The sequence below is a fragment of the Trifolium pratense genome, linkage group LG4 (assembly GCF_020283565.1).
Source record: "Trifolium pratense cultivar HEN17-A07 linkage group LG4, ARS_RC_1.1, whole genome shotgun sequence".
In the NCBI taxonomy this organism is placed as follows: Eukaryota; Viridiplantae; Streptophyta; class Magnoliopsida; order Fabales; family Fabaceae; genus Trifolium; species Trifolium pratense.
In genome coordinates this window covers 42,644,019-42,666,314 of record NC_060062.1, presented here as the reverse complement: position 1 = coordinate 42,666,314, position 22,296 = coordinate 42,644,019, and the positions used below count along the sequence as shown (strand labels likewise).

Genomic DNA, 22,296 nt, shown 5'->3' with positions numbered 1-22,296 from the left:
CAACACTTTGTGAGACAGATGCAATCTGAATTTGAGATGAGCTTGGTAGGTGAATTAACATATTTTCTTGGATTACAGGTAAAACAGATGGAAGACACAATATTTGTGTCTCAAAGTAAGTATGCTAAAAATATCATAAAGAAATTTGGCATGGAAAATGCTGCTCACAAAAGAACACCAGCTGCCACACATCTGAAATTAACCAAGGATGAGAAAGGTGTAGATGTAGACCAAAGCCTGTACAGAAGCATGATAGGGAGCCTATTGTACCTCACAGCAAGCAGGCCTGACATCACTTTTGCTGTTGGTGTATGTGCTAGGTACCAAGCTGAGCCAAAGATGAGCCATCTTACACAAGTAAAAAGAATTTTGAAGTATGTCAATGCAACTTCTGATTATGGAATAATGTATTCTCACACCAACAATGCTAGGTTGATGGGGTATTGTGATGCAGATTGGGCTGGATGTGCTGATGACAGAAAAAGCACCTCTGGTGGATGTTTCTACCTAGGAGAGAATCTTATCTCATGGTTTAGCAAGAAACAAAACTGTGTTTCTCTATCCACTGCAGAGGCTGAGTACATTGCAGCTGGGAGCAGTTGCTCTCAATTATTGTGGATGAAGCAGATGCTTAAGGAATACAATGTTGAACAGGATGCTCTAACATTGTACTGTGACAATTTAAGCGCCATAAATATTTCAAAAAATCCTATACAGCACAGTAGAACAAAGCATATTGACATTCGTCATCACTTCATCAGGGATTTAGTAGAGGAAAATATTGTGAAGTTGGAGCATGTTGCAACTGAAGAACAGGTAGCGGATATCTTTACTAAAGCTTTAGATGCTCATCAATTTGAAAGGCTTAGGGGCAAATTAGGAATTTGCCTATATGAGGAATTATAGCAGTTAAGGCATTATGTGCGCGCAACCGTTTTGTTCTCCAAATTTCATCTATTGGCGCACGTAAATCAAGGAAAGACAAAAAATACTTTCCATAACTGCTCTACTACACGCTATCAACTCACATATCTTCATTATTTCGTTCAAAAACTCTCAACTTCCTCTGAACTTCCTACTGCGATCCGCAAACACAAATCATCATCTCAAATCATCAAAAATCTCAAAAACTTCAACAAGTTCTTTGTGAAAATGTCTCAATCTTCCGGTTCCGCTCAGATCAAAAACAAAATTGCTGATACTGTGAAAACAAGATCAAAATCTAAGAAGGAAGGAACAACTGTTGTGGTCGATGCGATGCCTATATCAAGTATTCCTGCAACTACTTCTAAGAAGAAGAAATCTGCAAAATCGTCTAAGAAAGTAAGTGAATCGTCTCCCTCGATCTCTATTAAGTCTGATTCTATTAAGTCTAAGAAGAAGAAACCCCAATCTCCTGTAAAAAGGGGTTTAAGCATGTCTGATCTGTACTTAAGTAAGAACTTTTCTGAAACGGCAAATGTGGAATCGCATGATGTTGCCTCCGGCAAAAATGCGAATGTTGAATCATCTGTTAAATCTGTGTCAGAAAAGGTGAATCAAGAAAACCCTTCTGTAAAGGAAAACCCTAGTTCTGTTGAAACCCTAGGAAAAACCCAAAATATTGCTGAGAATGTTGGTGTGAGCAATAATCCTAGTGTTCCTGAGAATATGACAGTTCCCACGAATGTCATAACTGATGTTACTGAAAAATCTCAAGAAAAGGCTGTTGTAACCGATGCTCCAACCGGTGTTGAACCATCCTCTATACCATCTGATGCTGAGAAGGATGTTGAAGCATCCAAAGGAGGATCTAGCCCACATGCTAACACTGCCACTGGGTCGTTTGGCAGTGGATCTAATACTGAAGCTTCCACTGAAGAGGAAGTAAACAAAGAAAGTACCCCTGAGGATGTGGCTGATTCTGAGCCAGAGAATGAAGCTGGTGAGGACTCTGAGAAAACCACCAATGAAGAACAGGACATAGTGGATGTTGATGAAGTCCCCTCTGAAGAAGATCTGCAACCTCCACCTACTCAAAAAGGTATTGGGAGAAGACTGAGAAGCAGGACCACTACACCTGCACCTGCTGTTACCACTACCCCTGTCGTTACCAAGAAAACAAAGGACAATACTCTGAAACCTGTCAAGTATGGTCCTAAGAAAGGATGGAGCAAGCCTATACCTCCTCCTGAAAAGAATAAGGGTGTGCTGAAAAGGAAGAGTGCACCATCAAGTGACTCTGAATTTGAAGCTGAAAAGGATGACTCAAGCATCAAGCCTCCTACTAAGAAGGCTATGTCTGCTAAGAAGGCCATGCCTCAATCTGTTGCTCCTGACATTGAAGACTTTCCTTGTGACAATGTTTCATTTCATCTTCCATCTTATGCTCAACGATGGGGAATCATTTGCAAAAGAAGATTGGCTCTGGAAAGGGAACTGGCAAAGATATTCTGGAATGTGAAGAGATTGTGAGTTTGATCAGTGATGCTGGATTGATCAAAACTGTGTGGGGCTTAGGCTCCTGCTATGAAAAGCTGGTTAGGGAGTTTGTTGTCAACATCCCCATTGGTTGTGACAATCCCTTGGACAAAGAATTTCAGAAGGTATATGTTCGAGGAAAATGTGTTACTTTCTCCCCAAGTATGATAAACAGGTTCCTGGGTAACTCTGACGAGCCACACCCTGATATAGATGTATCTGATAATGTGGTCTGCAGAATCATCACAGCTGATAAAGTGAAAACCTGGCCCAAGAAGAAGAAGGTACCAGCTGTCAAGCTAACCCAAAAATTTGCCATCTTGAATCGTATTGCTTCTGTCAACTGGGTCCCTACCACACATGCATCTGACATTGCAACAAATCTGGGTAAGCTCATTTATATGATTGGTACTGGTACTAAGTTTAATGCTGGACTATACATTTTCAATCAAGTTGTGCAGCATGCCAAGACCTCTGTCACCAAGCAACCCATTGCGTTTCCAACTTTGATCTGTGATATCATCTTGTCCCAACATCCGAATATCAGGCATGAGGATGAGTCTGCTAAGAAAAGGGCATCTCCTCTGGCCATTCATCAGAAGCTGTTCAGTAAACAGCATGCTCCAGATATTGTTGGACCATCAAATGCTGCTGCTGACACTCCTATGACAAGGAAGGAGATGATTGCTATGCTGGAAGCAAACTGTAAGGAGCTAGATGAAAAGAAGTTGCAGTTTGAAAGGATGATACATGCTCTCAGGGTTGAAGAGGCTGCAGCTCAAGCAGCTAATGCAGATGATGATGGTTCTAGTGGTGAAGAAGAAGGTGACTCAGATGCTGAAGGAGAAGAAAGTGATTCCTCCCCAAGTGCTTCTGTTTAATTCTGATGTTTCTGTATTTGGATTTTTTTGTTTTGCATGTCTGTGGGCTGAGCCCTGACTTTAGCACCTAGTGTGCATGGTGTGTAATATGTTGTCTGCACTTTATGTTCTGCTACTATCTGCACTGCGTTTGGATATTTTTTATGCAGTTCCCATTTTGTCTATTTTGTGGCTAAAAAGGGGGAGTAGTTATTGTATGCCATAATAGGTGCTGAGGCCTTGATGTGCCACCAGATGCTGGATCATCTGAATAATCCGATGCATGAATTAAGGGGGAGTAAGATGAACTTGGTACTCGACTAGTAAGATGAACTTGGTACTCGACTCTACCTTTGAGGGGGAGCAATATTTAGCACACAATGTGCTACTGCATGTTGAAGCATCATCTGTTCCTGAGAATTTATTTTTCTCAGTTTTGAGGGAGTTTAATTTTTCCCCAGTGTTTCTTTTATGAGAATCTTATACTCTCTACTGGCAAATTCCTGTGAGGCGAGTTGTGTTCACTATTCCGCTGTTGCATGCCTCTGAAGTTCTAAATTGATACACATTAAATATGCTATTTTTATATGAGGGGTTATTAAAACAAGCATGTTAAATTGATCTACTTTACTTCATGACTGTGTGCCTACGTTGAGTTGAAGAAAGGTAGCTTGTGTATCTCTCTAGAAAGGTTGAAATAATCTTAGGATGTTTTAGCCAAAAATTGCCAAAGGGGGAGATTGTTGGCGTTGTATGGTTGGCCTCATTTTGCTAAAACATGTGAGTCCTCTTGATGTGGAACTACACGCTTCCACCATCCAGTATAAGCAAGATGTTCGGTACAATGCTTCAACATTGGATACCACATCCAGTAGGCCGGGCCTGTGTATGTTGAGATCTCGCGCCTAAGTTCTAAATATGGAATCCACAATAAATGGTCGTTTGTGATAAGGAGCGTTGTCACGCATAATTATTAATGGATCTCGTGATCAAGTGTTGCTTGTTAATCAGATCTTCAAGTTAAGGAAACAAAACATTTGAATTAAAGATTATTTCTTGAAAGGAACCATTAATCATGCTGAGCTATTGAAGCCTAATTGAAGACCTAGCCTGAGCTCGTGAAGGTTATTTAAAGAAGGTTGACTCCATTGTTCAAATCACTGAAACCAGAATTGAGTCTTACAAAGCGTGAGTTTAGGTTTTAGTATTGTGTTTATTGTGTTCTAAGTCTTGTGTTGATTTCCCACTAGACTAGGAACTGTGTGTTTTTGCATTGTAATATCTCTGGAGCTTCTAAGCAAGGAGATAGTGTGTGTGAACCATTCCTAAGCTTTGAAGTACGGAATTGGTGTGTGTTTTATGAAGTGTGTCTTCACCTATTGAATCTAGAAGTGTACGATCACAGTGGCTGTGATTAAGAGGAGGTGAGCGGAGGTTCTCATACCTAGGTGTGTCTTAGGTAGGATATAGCACGGGTGGTGATTAGGTGAGAAGTCATAAACGGGAGGTTTATTGAGGGCTTCAAACTAATACTATCATAGTGGATTCACTCCTGGATTGGTATCCCCCAGAGTAGGCTTATGCTGAACTGGGTTAACAAATCACTGTGTTAATTTACTTTCAGTTTGTTTAGTTTATTATTCCTTGTGTATGCGCTGTTGGATGTTGGATCATTGATTCACGCATTAAAAGTGAACTAAAGTGGTGAAGCGTTGAGTACAACATCTTAATACTAGTGTGCCAGAATTTCAAAAATAAATTTCATATCTTTCTTCAGAGTGAGAGGTTTGCAAGCTCTCCCCCTAAGTCTCATAAGGCTAAGTTAAAATTGCACTCTTAACTTATCCTTACTTATGAAATTTATTTCAGTTTCAGCTAACTTAGTCTCCACATTGAAATACGTAAAACAACTTAAAAGTAACAACTTTTAACTTAATGGATAAAGGCGAGAGCGTGGTTTCAGCTTTGAAACTTATCACTTATCAATTAATGCGTAACTACTCCCCCTTTTGTCATTATCAAAAAGTAAAAAAAATGTATATAACCAAGACAGTGAAAGAAGAAGAGTGGTTGTTACAAAGGTGAATTTATTTCAAAAACAAAAAACAACGCGCTCAAAGGTTTATAAAAAGGTGAACGAGTTAACATGCATTCTTCACATAAAAACAAGAATAAACGAGTATATCAAGAAAGATCAAGAAGAATGAGAAGGTTTAGTTCACGTATCGCAGAGTGTCGATGAAAGAAAGAAGAAGAGAAGCGCGAAAAAGATGAGAAAGAGAAAGAAGACGACAAGAAACCACAAGATGCTGAGATTATAATCATTTCATCAGATTCTGAAGCTGAAGAGAATGAAGATGATGCTGACTATGTTGAGTTCTTGGCTGGCTATGTTCCAGAAGAAGAACAAGAACAAGAAGAAGAAGAAGAGCAAAACCCAGATCCCATAGAAATTTCATCAGAGGATCCTGAGGAGAAATCTGAGATTTCTTCTGAGTATTATCCATCTGATTAGGATTAGGTTGTCTTTTTCTTTTTCTTTTTACCAATGTACTCAACATTGTTAGATCATTAATAAAAAATTTGCGTTTAAAATCATCTTGTGTTCTTATGTTCTTGTTTATCAAAGAAAAACAGCACACACAAAAAATAACAAACCACATAACTAAGTGAAAATCCAGAATAAAAAAATTGTTCAGACAATATAAATAGCAGGTTCAGACGAAAAAAAAATAATAAAAAAAAATCATAAAAGACATAAAGTGCAAAGATTCCTAAGGTTTCTTGAGAAAGGCTAAGAGCTGGTCAAATTTGTCATTCAGAGACCCCACGTTGGAAACTAGACCATCCACTTTGGATTCCAAATTGAGGTGAGCTGTCCTTTGCCTTTCCAAACCTTCTTGTTGTTCCCTCAGAGCTTCTTGAAATATCTGCAGCTGATCTACAACCACAGGAGCTTGATCTTCAACCAAAGGTGCCTTGCCTTTATCAGAGGAGGGTTCACCTTCCTCTGGATAATCAATCATCAGAATATCAGCATCTGGAGCATCCTCTTGGTTTATCTCAGGGATTTCTTTAGCAAGTCTTGCAGCAGCTTCAGCTAGACGTTCATTCTCAATCCGTTGATCCTCAAGACTTTTAAACAACTTAGAATCCACCCAGCATTCCTTAAACACAGACATATGCCTTGCAGTAGCAGCAATAGCAGCAAGCTTAGCACGCTCATGCTCTTCATGATTAAACCCAGTTAGACGTTTCAAGCTAGCTCTGGCTAAGCTGTCCTTCAGCAGATGTACCAAATCTAAATCTCGTTGCCCAATCACAGTCTTGATTTCATTACCCATAGCATCCAGAGCATTGCAGATTCTAGCTTTGATTAGTGACACCTCCATATCCACATCAGAGGGACACACCAAAAACTTGTCCTGAATGTGTGATAACCTAAGTAAATCATCATAAAGCTGATTGGAGAGGTTACCAAAAGGGTCAGAGGATGAGGGTGAGATATTGGGAATGGTAGAGTGTTTTGTTGATTCATTAGCAGGGTTGTCAATGATGACAACTTCTGCTTCTGAAGGTTTAGGGGCACAAGTATGAATGCGTGGATTAGGATTGGGTTCAGGAGTTGATTCAGAGGAAGAGATGTCAGATGTTGATTCAGGATATATGTGTTCAGATGATGGTTCAGGAGATTTGTGTTCAGAAGTTGGTTCAGGAGATTTTTCATGTGAGGGTTGTTTTGTGGGAGAGGCTTGATCAGAGGTAGGAATATCTGGTTGGGGTTCAGATGATGAAATGTCAGGTGATTGTTTTTGTGGTTGAGGTTGAGGTGATTTTGGTTTAGGAGGTGATGAAGATTTGTTGGTTTCATAAGTAAAAGGTTGATTATTTAGAGGGTCAGGGCTAAGATGTTTTTCAAGCTCAGATAGAGGGTTATCAGAGGTTGAAATGTTGGTAGGTTTGGGAAAAATGGTTCTAAGCGGTTTGGTAAACCCTATTCCAATCTCAGCTTCATTAAAAATGTACTTAAGAGTCTTACCTTTAGGATCAGGAACTTGTCTCTTACGTAGCTTGGCACCAATAGTCTCTTCATCGGATTCAGTCTCATCATCAGACTCAGTCTCATCAGATGAGCTATCCTCCTCAATAATGATTGGCTCTTTAGACGGAGCTTCAGCAGTCTTACTAGTAGCAGCTTCATGTTTCTTCTTGGTTCTTTGCTCATCAATAGTTTGCTCAACCTTAACTTTCTTCTGAGCAAGAAGATCTGGCTTAACTTGTTCATCCTGAGAATCAGCTTTCCTCTTAGGTTTCCTCTTAGGCTTATACATGTTTACTGGAGCCTTTGGAACCATACTCCTATCAACTGCATAACCTTCATCCTTAAGAACTTTCAGATAATCTTGAATGATGTGCTCAGCATCCATTTCAGAGATTACTGGATATCCATCCACATACAGGCGATCTTCCAGACTAACTCTAAACTCTTGTTTAGGTTGAACCAGCTTGGTGTTGATTAAGTGCATCTTTGTTAAGAAGCTTGCATTCAGAACTTCTGGCGAGAGCTTCTGAGCCATAAGCTCTGGATAAAACTTCTTTAGATTCTGAACAATGTGACCTTGGAACAGAAGATCTGAAAGCAATCTAGGATAAACAATGGTTGTTTTCCTCTGAGACTTGCTTTGGAAGATGGCTTCACAGATCCTCTCAAAGAAGTATTTACCCAAATTTACTTTCCTTTCAGTCAGAAGAAAGTAAATCAGGTGACGATGAGGCCACGAGATAGTATCAGTACCACCAACTCTTGGACTGATAGTTGATAAGATAATCTTGAATAAAACCCTGCACTCATCTGTCAGACCTTTAACCTTTCCTTTCAATTTCATATCAATGCACATCCTGTGCAGAAGTTCTTCTCTGAATCTTGTATCCTTTTCGAAATCATCCAGCACCAAACCAGAGTTGTCCAAACCCAACAACGCATTGAAGTGAATTGGAGAAAAAGTAAGATTGATACCACAGATATTAGACCTAATCTGTGTACCAGTGAACTCCAATAGACCCATCTCCTTCCTAGTTTTTCCTTTCAGACTAGGATCTCTTTCGATTGCGGCAAGTTCTTCTTGCTTAGTGTAACGACCCGTTTTTCGTATTCGTATATTTTATTAAATGTTATTTTATTTATTAATTGGCTTTTACTATTTTAGTGAGCGACGAATAATTATTTAGCCGAACGTAAGTTATTAGACGCGAGAACCTTTGTTTTGGGCTTAAGGGGCGTGAGAGACCTTATGGGCTTAAGCCAATTGGACTTGGGCTTGGTTCATGACTCATGAGAAGTAGTATAAGTAGCAAGTCAAACTTATGAATAGTTTCACAATTCATTTTCTTTGAGTTTGAGTGAGTAGAAGCAAGAGCAAAGCTAAGCTAGGGTTTTGGCTAGGAGATTCACGAGCAAGAGAGGAGAGGAAAGGCTTGGATCATCATCTTTGCTTAAGGTAAGAGATTAGAATTCATGATTCTTGAGTGACAAGGAGGGGGGAGATTGTCTATGTCTCCGTTCCCGAACTCTCCCACTCAATTTCTTTTAGATTTTGATTAAGCTTTTGTATGTGAGTGTGATGTTCTTCATCATCACTTTGTATGTGTTAATCACTAGCTTGATTCCATGATAATATGTATGTGTTGGGATCATTTTTATTAAGTCTATGAAAGTTACTTAAAACCCAAGAAATTGGTTTGATTTTGATTATTTGAGGTATTTGGATGTTCGGAAGGGATGATTAATGTTCCTTGATACCATATATGTTTGGAATGGCTGTTTATATGAATTTATAACATGTTTAGATGAATTTTTGAGTTGATTTGAGGTTAAACCGCCTTAGATAACTCAAGAACAGATATTCTGTTCTGGTGTGGTTCGCTAAGCGACCAGGAGTTCGCTGTAGCGAACAGGTTCGCTGGATCTCGCCGAAGCTCGCTATGAGCAGGTGGTTCCCGGGTGAGGTTCGCTTAGGCTCGCTAAGCCTTCGCTCAGCGAATAGTTCGCTGAAGCTCGCCAATGCTCGCCATGAGCAGGTTACTTCCTGGTGTGGTTCGCCATGTCTCGCTAAGGCTTCGCTTAGCGAAGGCCTCTGTGACAGCAATTTTTGTTGATGTTTGTAAGTGTGATTAGGCACTTGTAACATGGTTTAAGAGTATCCTTACATGATTGTTGATACATGTTGATACTGTTAATGCTTATTGTTAATCGTTATATGAATGATAAACGTGTGTGCAATAAGTTGTAGCTTAAAGTGAGCAATGTATATGTTTTAGCATTAATTTGCAATGATAAGAGAATGATGTATGTTTTATGACATAAGTGTAAATGAAACCTTGTGTGTATAAAAATGAGTATGCAGATAATTATCATGTGAATAATTATGAATTGAGTGATAGGATATTGTGCTATCCTAATGTGTTAGATGTTGGAATTGTGTTTCCGCATCAGTGAATGAATAGCTTCGAGCTAGATAGCGTCATGTATTTGATGTGTTTAAAAGTAATCATGCATTCATGATTGTATGTGAACATTGGAAACTTGGGTTCCAATAACGAAAATGGATTATGTGTCCATAATGAAGCCGAGGATCGGATTAGATGAATCCATGAGTCCAGAGCTGCTATCCAACAGGATATAAAACTGTTTTGGCTTATCCAAGGGAGATAAGATGGTTCGGTAAGTTCCGACATATCCAGCATGATATAAAACTGTTCTTGATCCACCGTTGGTGAGATACCTTGGTACCACATGCATTTAGTTATGTCTAGGGATGGCTTGACAGTGAATTAATTGGCATTAGATACCTTAGGGTAAATGCGCATATATTTGATAAATGGTAAGTGACATTATTTGGTTGAAATGTGTTGAACCTTATTAATTGATAATTGTTTAGTGCGATGTTTTGGCGTGAGTTAGAATATGTATGATGTAGTTCGAAAGTGTAAGGTCTTTCTTATGCTCGTATGATATGCGATTATGTTTTCTAACTCTCTGCTTTGTGTTATTTGCTGGACCTTTGGGGGTTCAGATATTCAGGCTGAGGATTGTGCCGACGTTTAGACTGCTGTTCTAGCGTGGTGTTGAAGTACTTTTTGGTGAGGAGACTTAGCATAGATTACTCCTCTTAGTACTAGCTTTTGACTAGAGTTTGTAATTAGTGAATGCTCTGGTAATGTAACATCGAGTCGGGGTTTACGCTTGGATTTCATCGTATATCGGTGTTACCTTTTTGTTATGCTAGTTCTTGTATAAGTGACATCCTTAGGGATGAATATGGCTTATGTATATATATATATGTATATATATGCATGCTTGATGTGATTGAATCCGCTGTTGCTTTTCATGTTAAATTTCATGATGCTCTGTGTGTATGCTTGTGTTTTAATTACCGCGTGGCACTCTGCCTTTACACTTGTTGAAAAGTTTTTAAAATTACGTTTTTAAGGGTAGTATGGGTTAGGGTGTTACAATAGTGGTATCAGAGCAGGTCGGTTCATGTGAACCAATTAGGACTTTTCTTTTCCCCGTATGAGCATGTGTAGGGAACACTGTTAGTACTTTCTAACGTCTAGTTGTGATTCGTTCAGGAATCATGGCTGCTGCGAGAACGAATGCTCAGATTGCGGAAGCTTTGGCCGCACTCACCAACATTGTGGTTAGAGATCATCAACCTGGAAGAGAGGTAGAGATGAGGTTGGAAAGGTTCATGAAGCAGAAACCGCCAACATTTACCGGAGGTTACAACCCGGATGGAGCTCACAAGTGGCTGGAGGAACTTGAAATAATTTTTGAAGCAATGGATTGTTCCGAGGAAGGGAAGACAACCCTTGGAACATATGTGTTGCGCGATGAAGCGAATGTGTGGTGGAAGAACGCCAAGTTGAGGCTAGGACCCGGTGGTATGGCTATACCATGGGCAATGTTTAAAAGAGAATTTTTGGTTAAGTATTTTCCTGTGGATGTGAAGAACAAGAAAGTGGTGGAATTCATGGAACTGAAACAGGGAAATATGACGGTAGCTGACTATGCCGTCAAGTTTGAGACTTTGTGTGCGTTTAGCCCGCATTACAACACTTTGGAAGCGGAGGACGACAAGTGTGTGAAGTTTGAAAGTGGTCTACGTCCAGACATTAAACATATGATTGGATTTTCGCAGATAAGGGATTTTGCGACCCTTGTGAACAAGAGTAGGATCTGTGATGAAGATGGTAGAGCTAAGGTGAACTACTACAAGGCTGCGAATGACCGAAAAGGGAAAGGACAAGAGCGCGGAAAACCTTATGATAACCGCGGTAGGGGTAATACCAGTGGTGGTAAGAAGCCGGTGAATGGAAGTTGTTACAACTGTGGAGAAAGGGGTCATATGTCTTATGATTGCCCTAAGAAAGGAGATAGGTGTAAGAATTGTGGAAAGCTGGGCCACAAGACCGAGGTTTGTAGAGGAAAAGTGGTGTGTTTCAACTGTGGAGATGAAGGCCACAAGAGTCCGACTTGTAAGAAGCCCAAGAAGGTGATGGGCAAGGTGTTTGCTTTGAGTGGAGAGGATGCTAGCCTTGAGGACAATCTCATTAGAGGTACGTGTTTCATCTATAACACTCCTTTAATTGCGATTATAGATACGGGAGCGACGCATTCTTTTATTTCTTTGGATTGTGCGAAGCGTCTTAGTATTCCTTTAACGGATATGATGGGTAGGATGGAAATAGAGACTCCTGCTAATGGTTCAGTGATTACCCGACAAGTATGTCGTAACTGCCCCGTAACCATTTTTGATAAGCATTTTGGTATGGATTTAGTGTGTATTCCACTTAGTGGTATGGATGTAATTTTTGGTATGAATTGGTTAATCTTCAACCGAATTCATATCAACTGTCGTGAGAAGGCCGTTGTTTTTCTGAAGCCGGAGGAGAACTTGCATTTGATGAGCGGGAAGGAAGTATCGGAAGCGTTGAAAGAACATGCCGAGATGTTCATGATGTTTGCATCATTGAAACTCGAAGGAGGAGTTAAGATAGAAGAGTTACCGATCGTTTGTGAATTCCCAGATGTGTTTCCGGATGATATATCTGACGTGCCTCCGAAGCGAGAGGTAGAGTTTTCTATCGACCTAGTACCTGGAACTAGTCCGATATCGATGGCGCCGTATCGAATGTCAGCGTCAGAGTTGAATGAGTTGAAGAAGCAACTTGAAGAGCTGCTTGAGAAGAGGTTTGTTCGACCGAGTGTTTCGCCATGGGGAGCGCCAGTATTGCTTGTGAAGAAGAAAGATGGAAGCATGAGATTATGTATAGACTATCGTCAGTTGAACAAAGTGACGATCAAGAATAAATATCCACTTCCGAGGATAGATGATTTGATGGATCAACTAGTTGGAGCTTGTGTGTTTAGTAAGATCGATTTGAGATCTGGATACCATCAGATTAGAGTAAAGACGGAAGACATACCTAAGACTGCATTTAGGACGAGGTATGGGCACTACGAGTATTCAGTTATGCCGTTTGGTGTGACCAATGCACCTGGAGTTTTCATGGAGTATATGAACCGAATTTTCCATTCATTTTTGGATAGATTCGTGGTGGTGTTCATCGACGACATTTTGATTTACTCAAAATCCGAGGAAGAGCACGAAGAGCACTTGAGGATTGTTTTGCAAGTCTTGAAGGAGAAGAAGTTGTATGCCAAGTTGTCGAAGTGTGAATTTTGGATGAAAGAGGTGAGTTTCTTAGGGCATATAATTTCAAGTGGAGGAATCGCGGTAGATCCTGCGAAGGTTGACGCTGTGTCACAGTGGGGAACGCCGGAATCTGTTTCAGAGATTAGAAGTTTTCTTGGTTTAGCCGGTTATTATAGAAGATTCATCGAAGGTTTTTCAAAGTTGGCTTTACCGTTAACCAAGTTGACGAGGAAAGATCAAGCGTTTGTTTGGGATGGTAATTGTGAGGAGAGCTTCCAAGAGCTCAAGAGAAGATTGACTACTGCACCCGTGTTGATTTTACCTGATGCCAAAGAGTCGTTCATCGTGTATTGCGATGCTTCGAAGTTAGGACTTGGTGGAGTGCTTATGCAAGGGGGTAATGTGGTAGCATATGTTTCAAGGCAACTGAAGGTTCACGAGAGGAACTATCCAACGCATGATTTGGAGTTAGCCGCAGTGGTGTTTGCTTTGAAAGTGTGGAGACACTACTTGTATGGATCGAGGTTTGAAGTGTTTAGTGATCACAAGAGTCTGAGATACTTATTCGACCAGAAGGAGTTGAATATGAGGCAACGTAGATGGCTCGAATTCTTAAAGGACTACGATTTTGAATTGAGTTATCACCCTGGAAAAGCCAATGTAGTGGCCGATGCATTAAGTAGGAAAACTTTGCATATGTCATCATTGATGGTGAGAGAGTTAGAGTTGATTGAAGAATTCCGAGACTTGAGTCTTGTGTGCGAGGTTACTTCTACAAGTGTGAAGCTTGGAATGTTAAGATTGACGAATCCTTTTCTTGAAGATATTAAAGAACGTCAGAAATCGGATAAGAGATTGATGGAGAAGATGGTACTCATCAATGAAGGTAAGGAGACCAATATCAAGATTGACGAAAGTGGAGTCATGAGATTTCACGGAAGAGTTTGTGTACCGGATGTACCCGAATTAAAGAGAATGATCATGGAAGAAGGTCACAGAAGTGGTTTGAGTATTCATCCTGGAGTAACCAAGATGTATCAGGATTTGAGGAAGTTATTTTGGTGGCCGGGAATGAAGAGGCAAATTTCTGAATTTGTTTATTCATGCTTAACTTGTCAGAAATCGAAGATTGAACATCAGAAGCCGTTTGGTTTGTTGCAACCAATGTTTATACCAGAATGGAAATGGGATAGCATTGCAATGGATTTTGTGGGAGGTTTACCGAAGACCAAGAAAGGTAACGAGGTGATTTGGGTGGTGGTAGATCGTCTGACGAAGTGTGCTCACTTCATTGCTATCAGGAAAGGTACTTTGGTGCCTAAGTTGGCCGAGATTTATGTGGAGCAGATTGTGAAGCTACATGGTATTCCAACAAGTATTATTTCGGATAGAGATCCGAGATTTACTTCTAGATTTTGGGAAAGCTTGCAAGAAGCTTTAGGAACGAAGTTGAGGTTGAGTTCAGCGTATCATCCGCAGACAGATGGTCAGTCGGAAAGGACGATACAATCCTTAGAGGATTTGTTGAGAGCTTGTGTTTTGGAGCAAAACGTGAATTGGGATTCTTGTTTGCCGTTGGTAGAGTTTACATACAACAACAGTTACCATTCTAGTATCGGAATGGCACCGTTTGAGGCTTTGTATGGGAGAAGGTGTAGGACACCTCTGTGTTGGTATGAAACTGGAGAAGGTGCAATTCTTGGACCAGAGATTGTACAAGAAACAACAGAGAAGATTCGGATGATTCGTGAGAAGATGAAAGCGTCTCAGAGTCGACAGAAGAGTTATCATGATAAGAGGAGGAAAGACATTGAATTCCAAGAGGGAGATCATGTATTCCTACGAGTTAAATCGACTACTGGAGTAGGACGTGCATTGAAGTCAAGGAAGTTGACGTCGAAGTTTATTGGACCGTTTGAGATTTTGAAGCGAGTTGGGAAAGTTGCGTATAGGATTGCATTACCGCCATCATTGGCGAATTTGCACGATGTTTTTCATGTATCACAATTGCGCAAGTATGTGTCTGATCCGACACACGTGATTGAATCGGACGATGTTCAAGTGAGGGATGACTTGACCATCGAGACTGTGCCTTTGAGAATAGAAGGAAGAGAAGTGAAGAGGTTGAGGAATAAAGAGATTGCATCCGTGAAAGTCGTGTGGGGAGGACCGGCTGGTGAGAATGCAACGTGGGAGCTAGAAAGCAAGATGAGAGATTCTTATCCCGATCTGTTTCTAGGTAATTTCGAGGGCGAAATTCTTTTAAGGGGGGTAGGATTGTAACGACCCGTTTTTCGTATTCGTATATTTTATTAAATGTTATTTTATTTATTAATTGGCTTTTACTATTTTAGTGAGCGACGAATAATTATTTAGCCGAACGTAAGTTATTAGACGCGAGAACCTTTGTTTTGGGCTTAAGGGGCGTGAGAGACCTTATGGGCTTAAGCCAATTGGACTTGGGCTTGGTTCATGACTCATGAGAAGTAGTATAAGTAGCAAGTCAAACTTATGAATAGTTTCACAATTCATTTTCTTTGAGTTTGAGTGAGTAGAAGCAAGAGCAAAGCTAAGCTAGGGTTTTGGCTAGGAGATTCACGAGCAAGAGAGGAGAGGAAAGGCTTGGATCATCATCTTTGCTTAAGGTAAGAGATTAGAATTCATGATTCTTGAGTGACAAGGAGGGGGGAGATTGTCTATGTCTCCGTTCCCGAACTCTCCCACTCAATTTCTTTTAGATTTTGATTAAGCTTTTGTATGTGAGTGTGATGTTCTTCATCATCACTTTGTATGTGTTAATCACTAGCTTGATTCCATGATAATATGTATGTGTTGGGATCATTTTTATTAAGTCTATGAAAGTTACTTAAAACCCAAGAAATTGGTTTGATTTTGATTATTTGAGGTATTTGGATGTTCGGAAGGGATGATTAATGTTCCTTGATACCATATATGTTTGGAATGGCTGTTTATATGAATTTATAACATGTTTAGATGAATTTTTGAGTTGATTTGAGGTTAAACCGCCTTAGATAACTCAAGAACAGATATTCTGTTCTGGTGTGGTTCGCTAAGCGACCAGGAGTTCGCTGTAGCGAACAGGTTCGCTGGATCTCGCCGAAGCTCGCTATGAGCAGGTGGTTCCCGGGTGAGGTTCGCTTAGGCTCGCTAAGCCTTCGCTCAGCGAATAGTTCGCTGAAGCTCGCCAATGCTCGCCATGAGCAGGTTACTTCCTGGTGTGGTTCGCCATGTCTCGCTAAGGCTTCGCTTAGCGAAGGCCTCTGTGACAGCAATTTTTGTTGATGTTTGTAAGTGTGATTAGGCACTTGTAACATGGTTTAAGAGTATCCTTACATGATTGTTGATACATGTTGATACTGTTAATGCTTATTGTTAATCGTTATATGAATGATAAACGTGTGTGCAATAAGTTGTAGCTTAAAGTGAGCAATGTATATGTTTTAGCATTAATTTGCAATGATAAGAGAATGATGTATGTTTTATGACATAAGTGTAAATGAAACCTTGTGTGTATAAAAATGAGTATGCAGATAATTATCATGTGAATAATTATGAATTGAGTGATAGGATATTGTGCTATCCTAATGTGTTAGATGTTGGAATTGTGTTTCCGCATCAGTGAATGAATAGCTTCGAGCTAGATAGCGTCATGTATTTGATGTGTTTAAAAGTAATCATGCATTCATGATTGTATGTGAACATTGGAAACTTGGGTTCCAATAACGAAAATGGATTATGTGTCCATAATGAAGCCGAGGATCGGATTAGATGAATCCATGAGTCCAGAGCTGCTATCCAACAGGATATAAAACTGTTTTGGCTTATCCAAGGGAGATAAGATGGTTCGGTAAGTTCCGACATATCCATCATGATATAAAACTGTTCTTGATCCACCGTTGGTGAGATACCTTGGTACCACATGCATTTAGTTATGTCTAGGGATGGCATGACAGTGAATTAATTGGCATTAGATACCTTAGGGTAAATGCGCATATATTTGATAAATGGTAAGTGACATTATTTGGTTGAAATGTGTTGAACCTTATTAATTGATAATTGTTTAGTGCGATGTTTTGGCGTGAGTTAGAATATGTATGATGTAGTTCGAAAGTGTAAGGTCTTTCTTATGCTCGTATGATATGCGATTATGTTTTCTAACTCTCTGCTTTGTGTTATTTGCTGGACCTTTGGGGGTTCAGATATTCAGGTTGAGGATTGTGCCGACGTTTAGACTGCTGTTCTAGCGTGGTGTTGAAGTACTTTTTGGTGAGGAGACTTAGCATAGATTACTCCTCTTAGTACTAGCTTTTGACTAGAGTTTGTAATTAGTGAATGCTCTGGTAATGTAACATCGAGTCGGGGTTTACGCTTGGATTTCATCGTATATCGGTGTTACCTTTTTGTTATGCTAGTTCTTGTATAAGTGACATCCTTAGGGATGAATATGGCTTATGTATATATATATATGTATATATATGCATGCTTGATGTGATTGAATCCGCTGTTGCTTTTCATGTTAAATTTCATGATGCTCTGTGTGTATGCTTGTGTTTTAATTACCGCGTGGCACTCTGCCTTTACACTTGTTGAAAAGTTTTTAAAATTACGTTTTTAAGGGTAGTATGGGTTAGGGTGTTACACTTAGCTTCATACTTAGAGAAAACTCTTGCTTTCATCCAGAATTTCTTCAAGAGTTCTGGATAGATAGGACCATTCAACATGTCGAAATACTTGTTCCATCCTTGAGCAGAGAAGTACGGCTTCACATCATACCCATTTTCCTCTAGACTTTCAAAATCGACCATCTTCTCAGGTAGTAACGTCAGTTGAGATTCTGGGAATTCCATTTCATTCCCAACAATCTGAAGATGTCTGAACATGAACGGTGGAATCTTTGTTGTTGAGGAAGATGAAGAACCAGTCATGATGGAGTTTAGGTAAGGGTAGGAACTAATGAGAGAGAAAGAAATTTTTGTTGAAGGTTTAGAGAGAAAAGAAAGTGTAGGTTGTGAAAGTGAGAAGTGTGCAAGTGTATTGTGTAAGTTTTATATAAATGCACACAGTTAACACGAAAATAGCAAATTTGGGAAGTTACGCTAATTGACAGAAAGTTGAATACCAAAAATCATCATTAACCACCCACTACCTGACACACGTAGACCACGTGCAGAAATTTACTCGGTAACTGCTATTTTAATGGACAACTGTTCAGCAGTGAATACTAAACGTTTCCCACTTAAATAGTTCAGAGCCTCTGAGATATTTAAATTTCTCTATCAGAGTTAAGTACTTCAGAGCTTGTGTTTCAGATGTTCTGAAACATAAGTTCTGATATACATAACCTCTTACACTTTAATTGCCAAAAAAAAATTTCATTCAGAGATTGAAAACATGTTCAAATGTTTCTTTATAAAATCAAATCTTTCAACAGGTAAGGCTTTAGTAAATATGTCAGCCCATTGATTTTCAGTATCAACAAACTTAATATCTATAATGCCTCTCTGAACATAATCTCTGATAAAATGGTGTTTTATTTCAATATGTTTGGCTCTAGAGTGTAGGATAGGATTTTTAGATAAATGAGTGGCTGCAGTATTATCACAATATAAAGGAATATTGTTACTGCTTACCTGATAATCTTCTAACTGATATTTTAACCAGAGTAGTTGTGTGCAACACTTAGCTGCTGAAATGTATTCTGCTTCTGCTGTAGACAAAGCTATAGTAGTTTGTCTCTTACTAGCCCAGGAGATAAGGTTTTCACCAACAAATTGACAATTGCCACTTGTGGATTTTCTTTCAATTTTATCTCCAGCATAGTCAGCATCACAGAATCCATTTAGCACATAATCATTGGATTTCTTATAGAGAAGTCCAAGATTAGTTGTTCCTTTCAGATACCTAAAGATTCTCTTTACAGCAGTAAGATGAGATTCTCTAGGATCTGACTGGAATCTTGCACATAAGCATACACTAAATAAAATATCTGGTCTAGAGGCTGTCAGATAGAGTAAGGAACCAATCATACCTCTGTAGACCTTTTGATCTACTTTTCCTTCATCTTCTGACTTGCTCATGTTGGTAGTTGAATGCATAGGAGTGTTCATTATCTTGCAGTCATCTAGGTTGAATTTTTTCAGAAGTTCTTTGGTATATTTTGATTGATGAACATAAGTTCCTTCCTTCTTCTGATTGATTTGAATTCCAAGAAAGAATTTCAATTCTCCCATCATGCTCATTTCAAATTCATCCTGCATTATCTTAGAAAAATTCTTGCACAAGGAAGCATTAGTTGAACCAAAGATAATATCATCAACATAAATTTGAATGATTAAAATGTCTTCTTTGGTTATTTTTCTAAAGAGTGTGCAGTCAACCTTCCCTTTCTCAAAACCTTTTTCAAGAAGGAAATTACTGAGTCTATCATACCAAGCTCTTGGAGCTTGTTTCAGACCATACAGTGATTTCTTCAATTTGAAAACATGTTCTGGGTTTGAGACATCTTCAAAACCAGGAGGTTGCTTAACATACACTTCTTCAGAAATAAAACCATTTAAAAAGGCACTCTTAACATCCATCTGATACAAGGTTATTCCATGATTAACAGCATAAGATAGAAGTAACCTGATTGCTTCAAGTCTAGCAACTGGTGCAAAGGTTTCAGTATAGTCAATCCCCTCTTGTTGACTATAACCTTGTGCAACCAATCTAGCCTTGTTTCTTACCACTTCACCTTGTTCATTCAGCTTGTTTCTGAATACCCATTTTGTTCCAATAATGTTCTTGTGTGAAGGTTTGGGCACTAGAGTCCATACATCATTCCTTTGAAATTGATTCAGCTCTTCTTGCATTGCTACAATCCAAGCATCATCTTTCAGAGCTTCATCAATCTTTGAAGGTTCCATCATTGAGATAAGACCAACTAAAGATTCCTCATTTCTCAGTTGAGATCTTGTCTTCATTGGACTATCTTTGTTGCCTAAGATCAGTTCCTCTGGATGTGATGATTTGTATTTGAAAGTATTTCTTGGGGGCTCATCATCTTCAGACTCATCAACAGCAAGTTCAGGAGTTGCTTCAGTTCTTTGTTGTTCAGAGTCTGTAGGAACTGTTATGTTCAGAGGTTCTTCAGAAAACGGATGTTCTGAGTAGTTTGGAATATCTGAATACTGATCCTCTGATACCTGAAATCTAGACAAACCTTCCACAAGCTCTGACACTTGGTCAGGCTCTTTGTCATCAAATTTGACATGCATAGTTTCTTCCACAGTATGTGTTTCAGAAATATACAGTCTGTATGCTTTTGAGCGTTCAGAATATCCTATAAAGATACCCTTATAACCTCTAGCATCAAATTTCTTTAGATGGACTTTGTTATTTAAGATGTAACATGTACATCCAAACTGATGAAAATAAGAAATATCAGGTTTTCTTCCTTTGAACAATTCATAAGCAGTTTTGTTCAACTTAGATCTGATATAGATTCTATTTTGAACATAACATGCTGTGTTTACAGCTTCTGCCCATAAAAACTTTGCTACATTTGTTTCATGCATCATGGTTCTGGCCATTTCTTGCAGAGTTCTATTCTTCCTTTCTACAACCCCATTTTGTTGAGGAGTTCTAGGAGAAGAGAATTCATGCAGAATGCCATATTTTTCACAAAAGTTTTCAAAAGGTTCATTTTCAAATTCTCCACCATGATCACTTCTAACTTTTAAAATAGCGTAGCCTTTTTCATTTTGAATTTGTTTGCAGAAGATGCTAAACTCATCATAAGCTTCATCTTTTGTTCTTAGGAATTTTACCCAAGTCCATCTACTGTAGTCATCAACAATCACTAATCCATACTTCTTTCCATTGATAGAGGCAGTGTGAACTGGCCCAAAAAGATCAATGTGAAGAAGCTCCAATGGTCTTGAGGTAGAAACAATGTTTTTAGGTTTAAAAGATGATTTTGTAATCTTTCCTTTTTGACATGAACCACAAAGTGTGTTTGAGTGATATTTGATTTTAGGTAAACCTCTGACAAGGTCAAGTTTACTAAGCTTAGAGATTAACCTCCAGTTAGCATGGCCTAACCTCTTATGCCAGATCCATTTTTCCTCACTCAAGGTCAAAAGACACATCACTTTTTGTTCATTCAAATCAGAAAGATTAATTTTATAAACATTGTTCTTTCTCAGACCTTTGAATATAATGGAGTTATCAGATTGTTTAGACACAGTACATGATTCCTTATTAAAGACAACTACATAACCATTGTCGCAAAATTGACTTATGCTCAATAAGTTATGTTTGAGTCCATCTACTAACCAAACATCATTAATAGATAGGGAAGAATTACCTACTGTACCTGTACCTATTATCTTTCCTTTTTGATTACCTCCAAAGCCAACAGATCCTCCTTCTTTCATAGTCAGCTTAGAAAATAGTTGTTTGTCACCAGTCATATGCCTTGAACATCCACTATCCAGATACCATGAATGATTCATGATACTTCTTTGAGTGGCAGGCTGTATGAGAAACAACTTTAATCATTGCGGTAAAACTCTTCATCACAGTTAATGATAAAGTCATCCCAGTATTCTTCCTCTTCATTTCTCAAGTTCTGATTGTTATCTTGAGAACTTGTCAGCCATTTGTTTAAGACATAAGCCCTTCTTCCTTTGCATAGGACTTGTTTCCATACTTTAGGTAGGACATATCCTTCCCTAGTTGGTAAATCTGAATGATACATTATTTCAGCTTTTGGTACCCATCTTCTGGGTCCACGCTTGTTAGTCCACAAATGCTTACTATGTTGTCTAGTGTTAGAGAAAGATCTTGGTTTGGAATAATAACCTTTTTGAAACCTTTTCTTTTGAAATCTGTTATTATTCCAGGATTTGGATTGTTTATGATTCCAGGGTTTGTATTTATTACCAATCCCATGTCCTGATTGATTATATTTACTGACTCTAGAATCATAAATAATCTGAGTCCTGTACTTCATCTGAGATTTGGAGTTTGAATTTTTTCTTTTAAAAACTTCTGATCTTTTAGATTGACTAGCTTCAGGTACTGAAGTTCCTTTGGATCCAGAATTTGAAGTCTCAGATGTTGAAGCTTTCAGAACTTCTGAACTGATGTTCTCAGGTTCTGAACAACTTCTATCTTCTGAACTTTTCTTTCCAGATCCTGAGGAACTGGGTTCCTCTGAGCTGTCAGCTTCTAAATCACTCAGATCATCATTG

General features: G+C 39.0%; 1 protein-coding gene across 1 annotated transcript; it reads left to right on the top strand.

Annotated features, from left to right (window-relative positions):
• Positions 1-1,152: 1,152 nt before the first annotated feature.
• On the top strand, positions 1,153-3,341 carry LOC123922708. Its single transcript, XM_045975407.1, has 2 exons — positions 1,153-2,343; positions 2,397-3,341. Exons 1-2 carry the CDS (start codon positions 1,153-1,155, stop codon positions 3,339-3,341), a joined length of 2,136 nt encoding a protein of 711 aa, XP_045831363.1.
• Positions 3,342-22,296: the final 18,955 nt, after the last annotated feature.

Bases quoted from the DNA above. Each gene is read 5' to 3' on its own strand.
- LOC123922708 (XM_045975407.1), top strand. From the start codon at position 1,153: ATGTCTCAATCTTCCGGTTCCGCTCAGATCAAAAACAAAATTGCTGAT. The intron at 2,344-2,396 runs GTTTCATTTCAT...CATTTGCAAAAG, and splicing joins AAGACTTTCCTTGTGACAAT to AAGATTGGCTCTGGAAAGGG.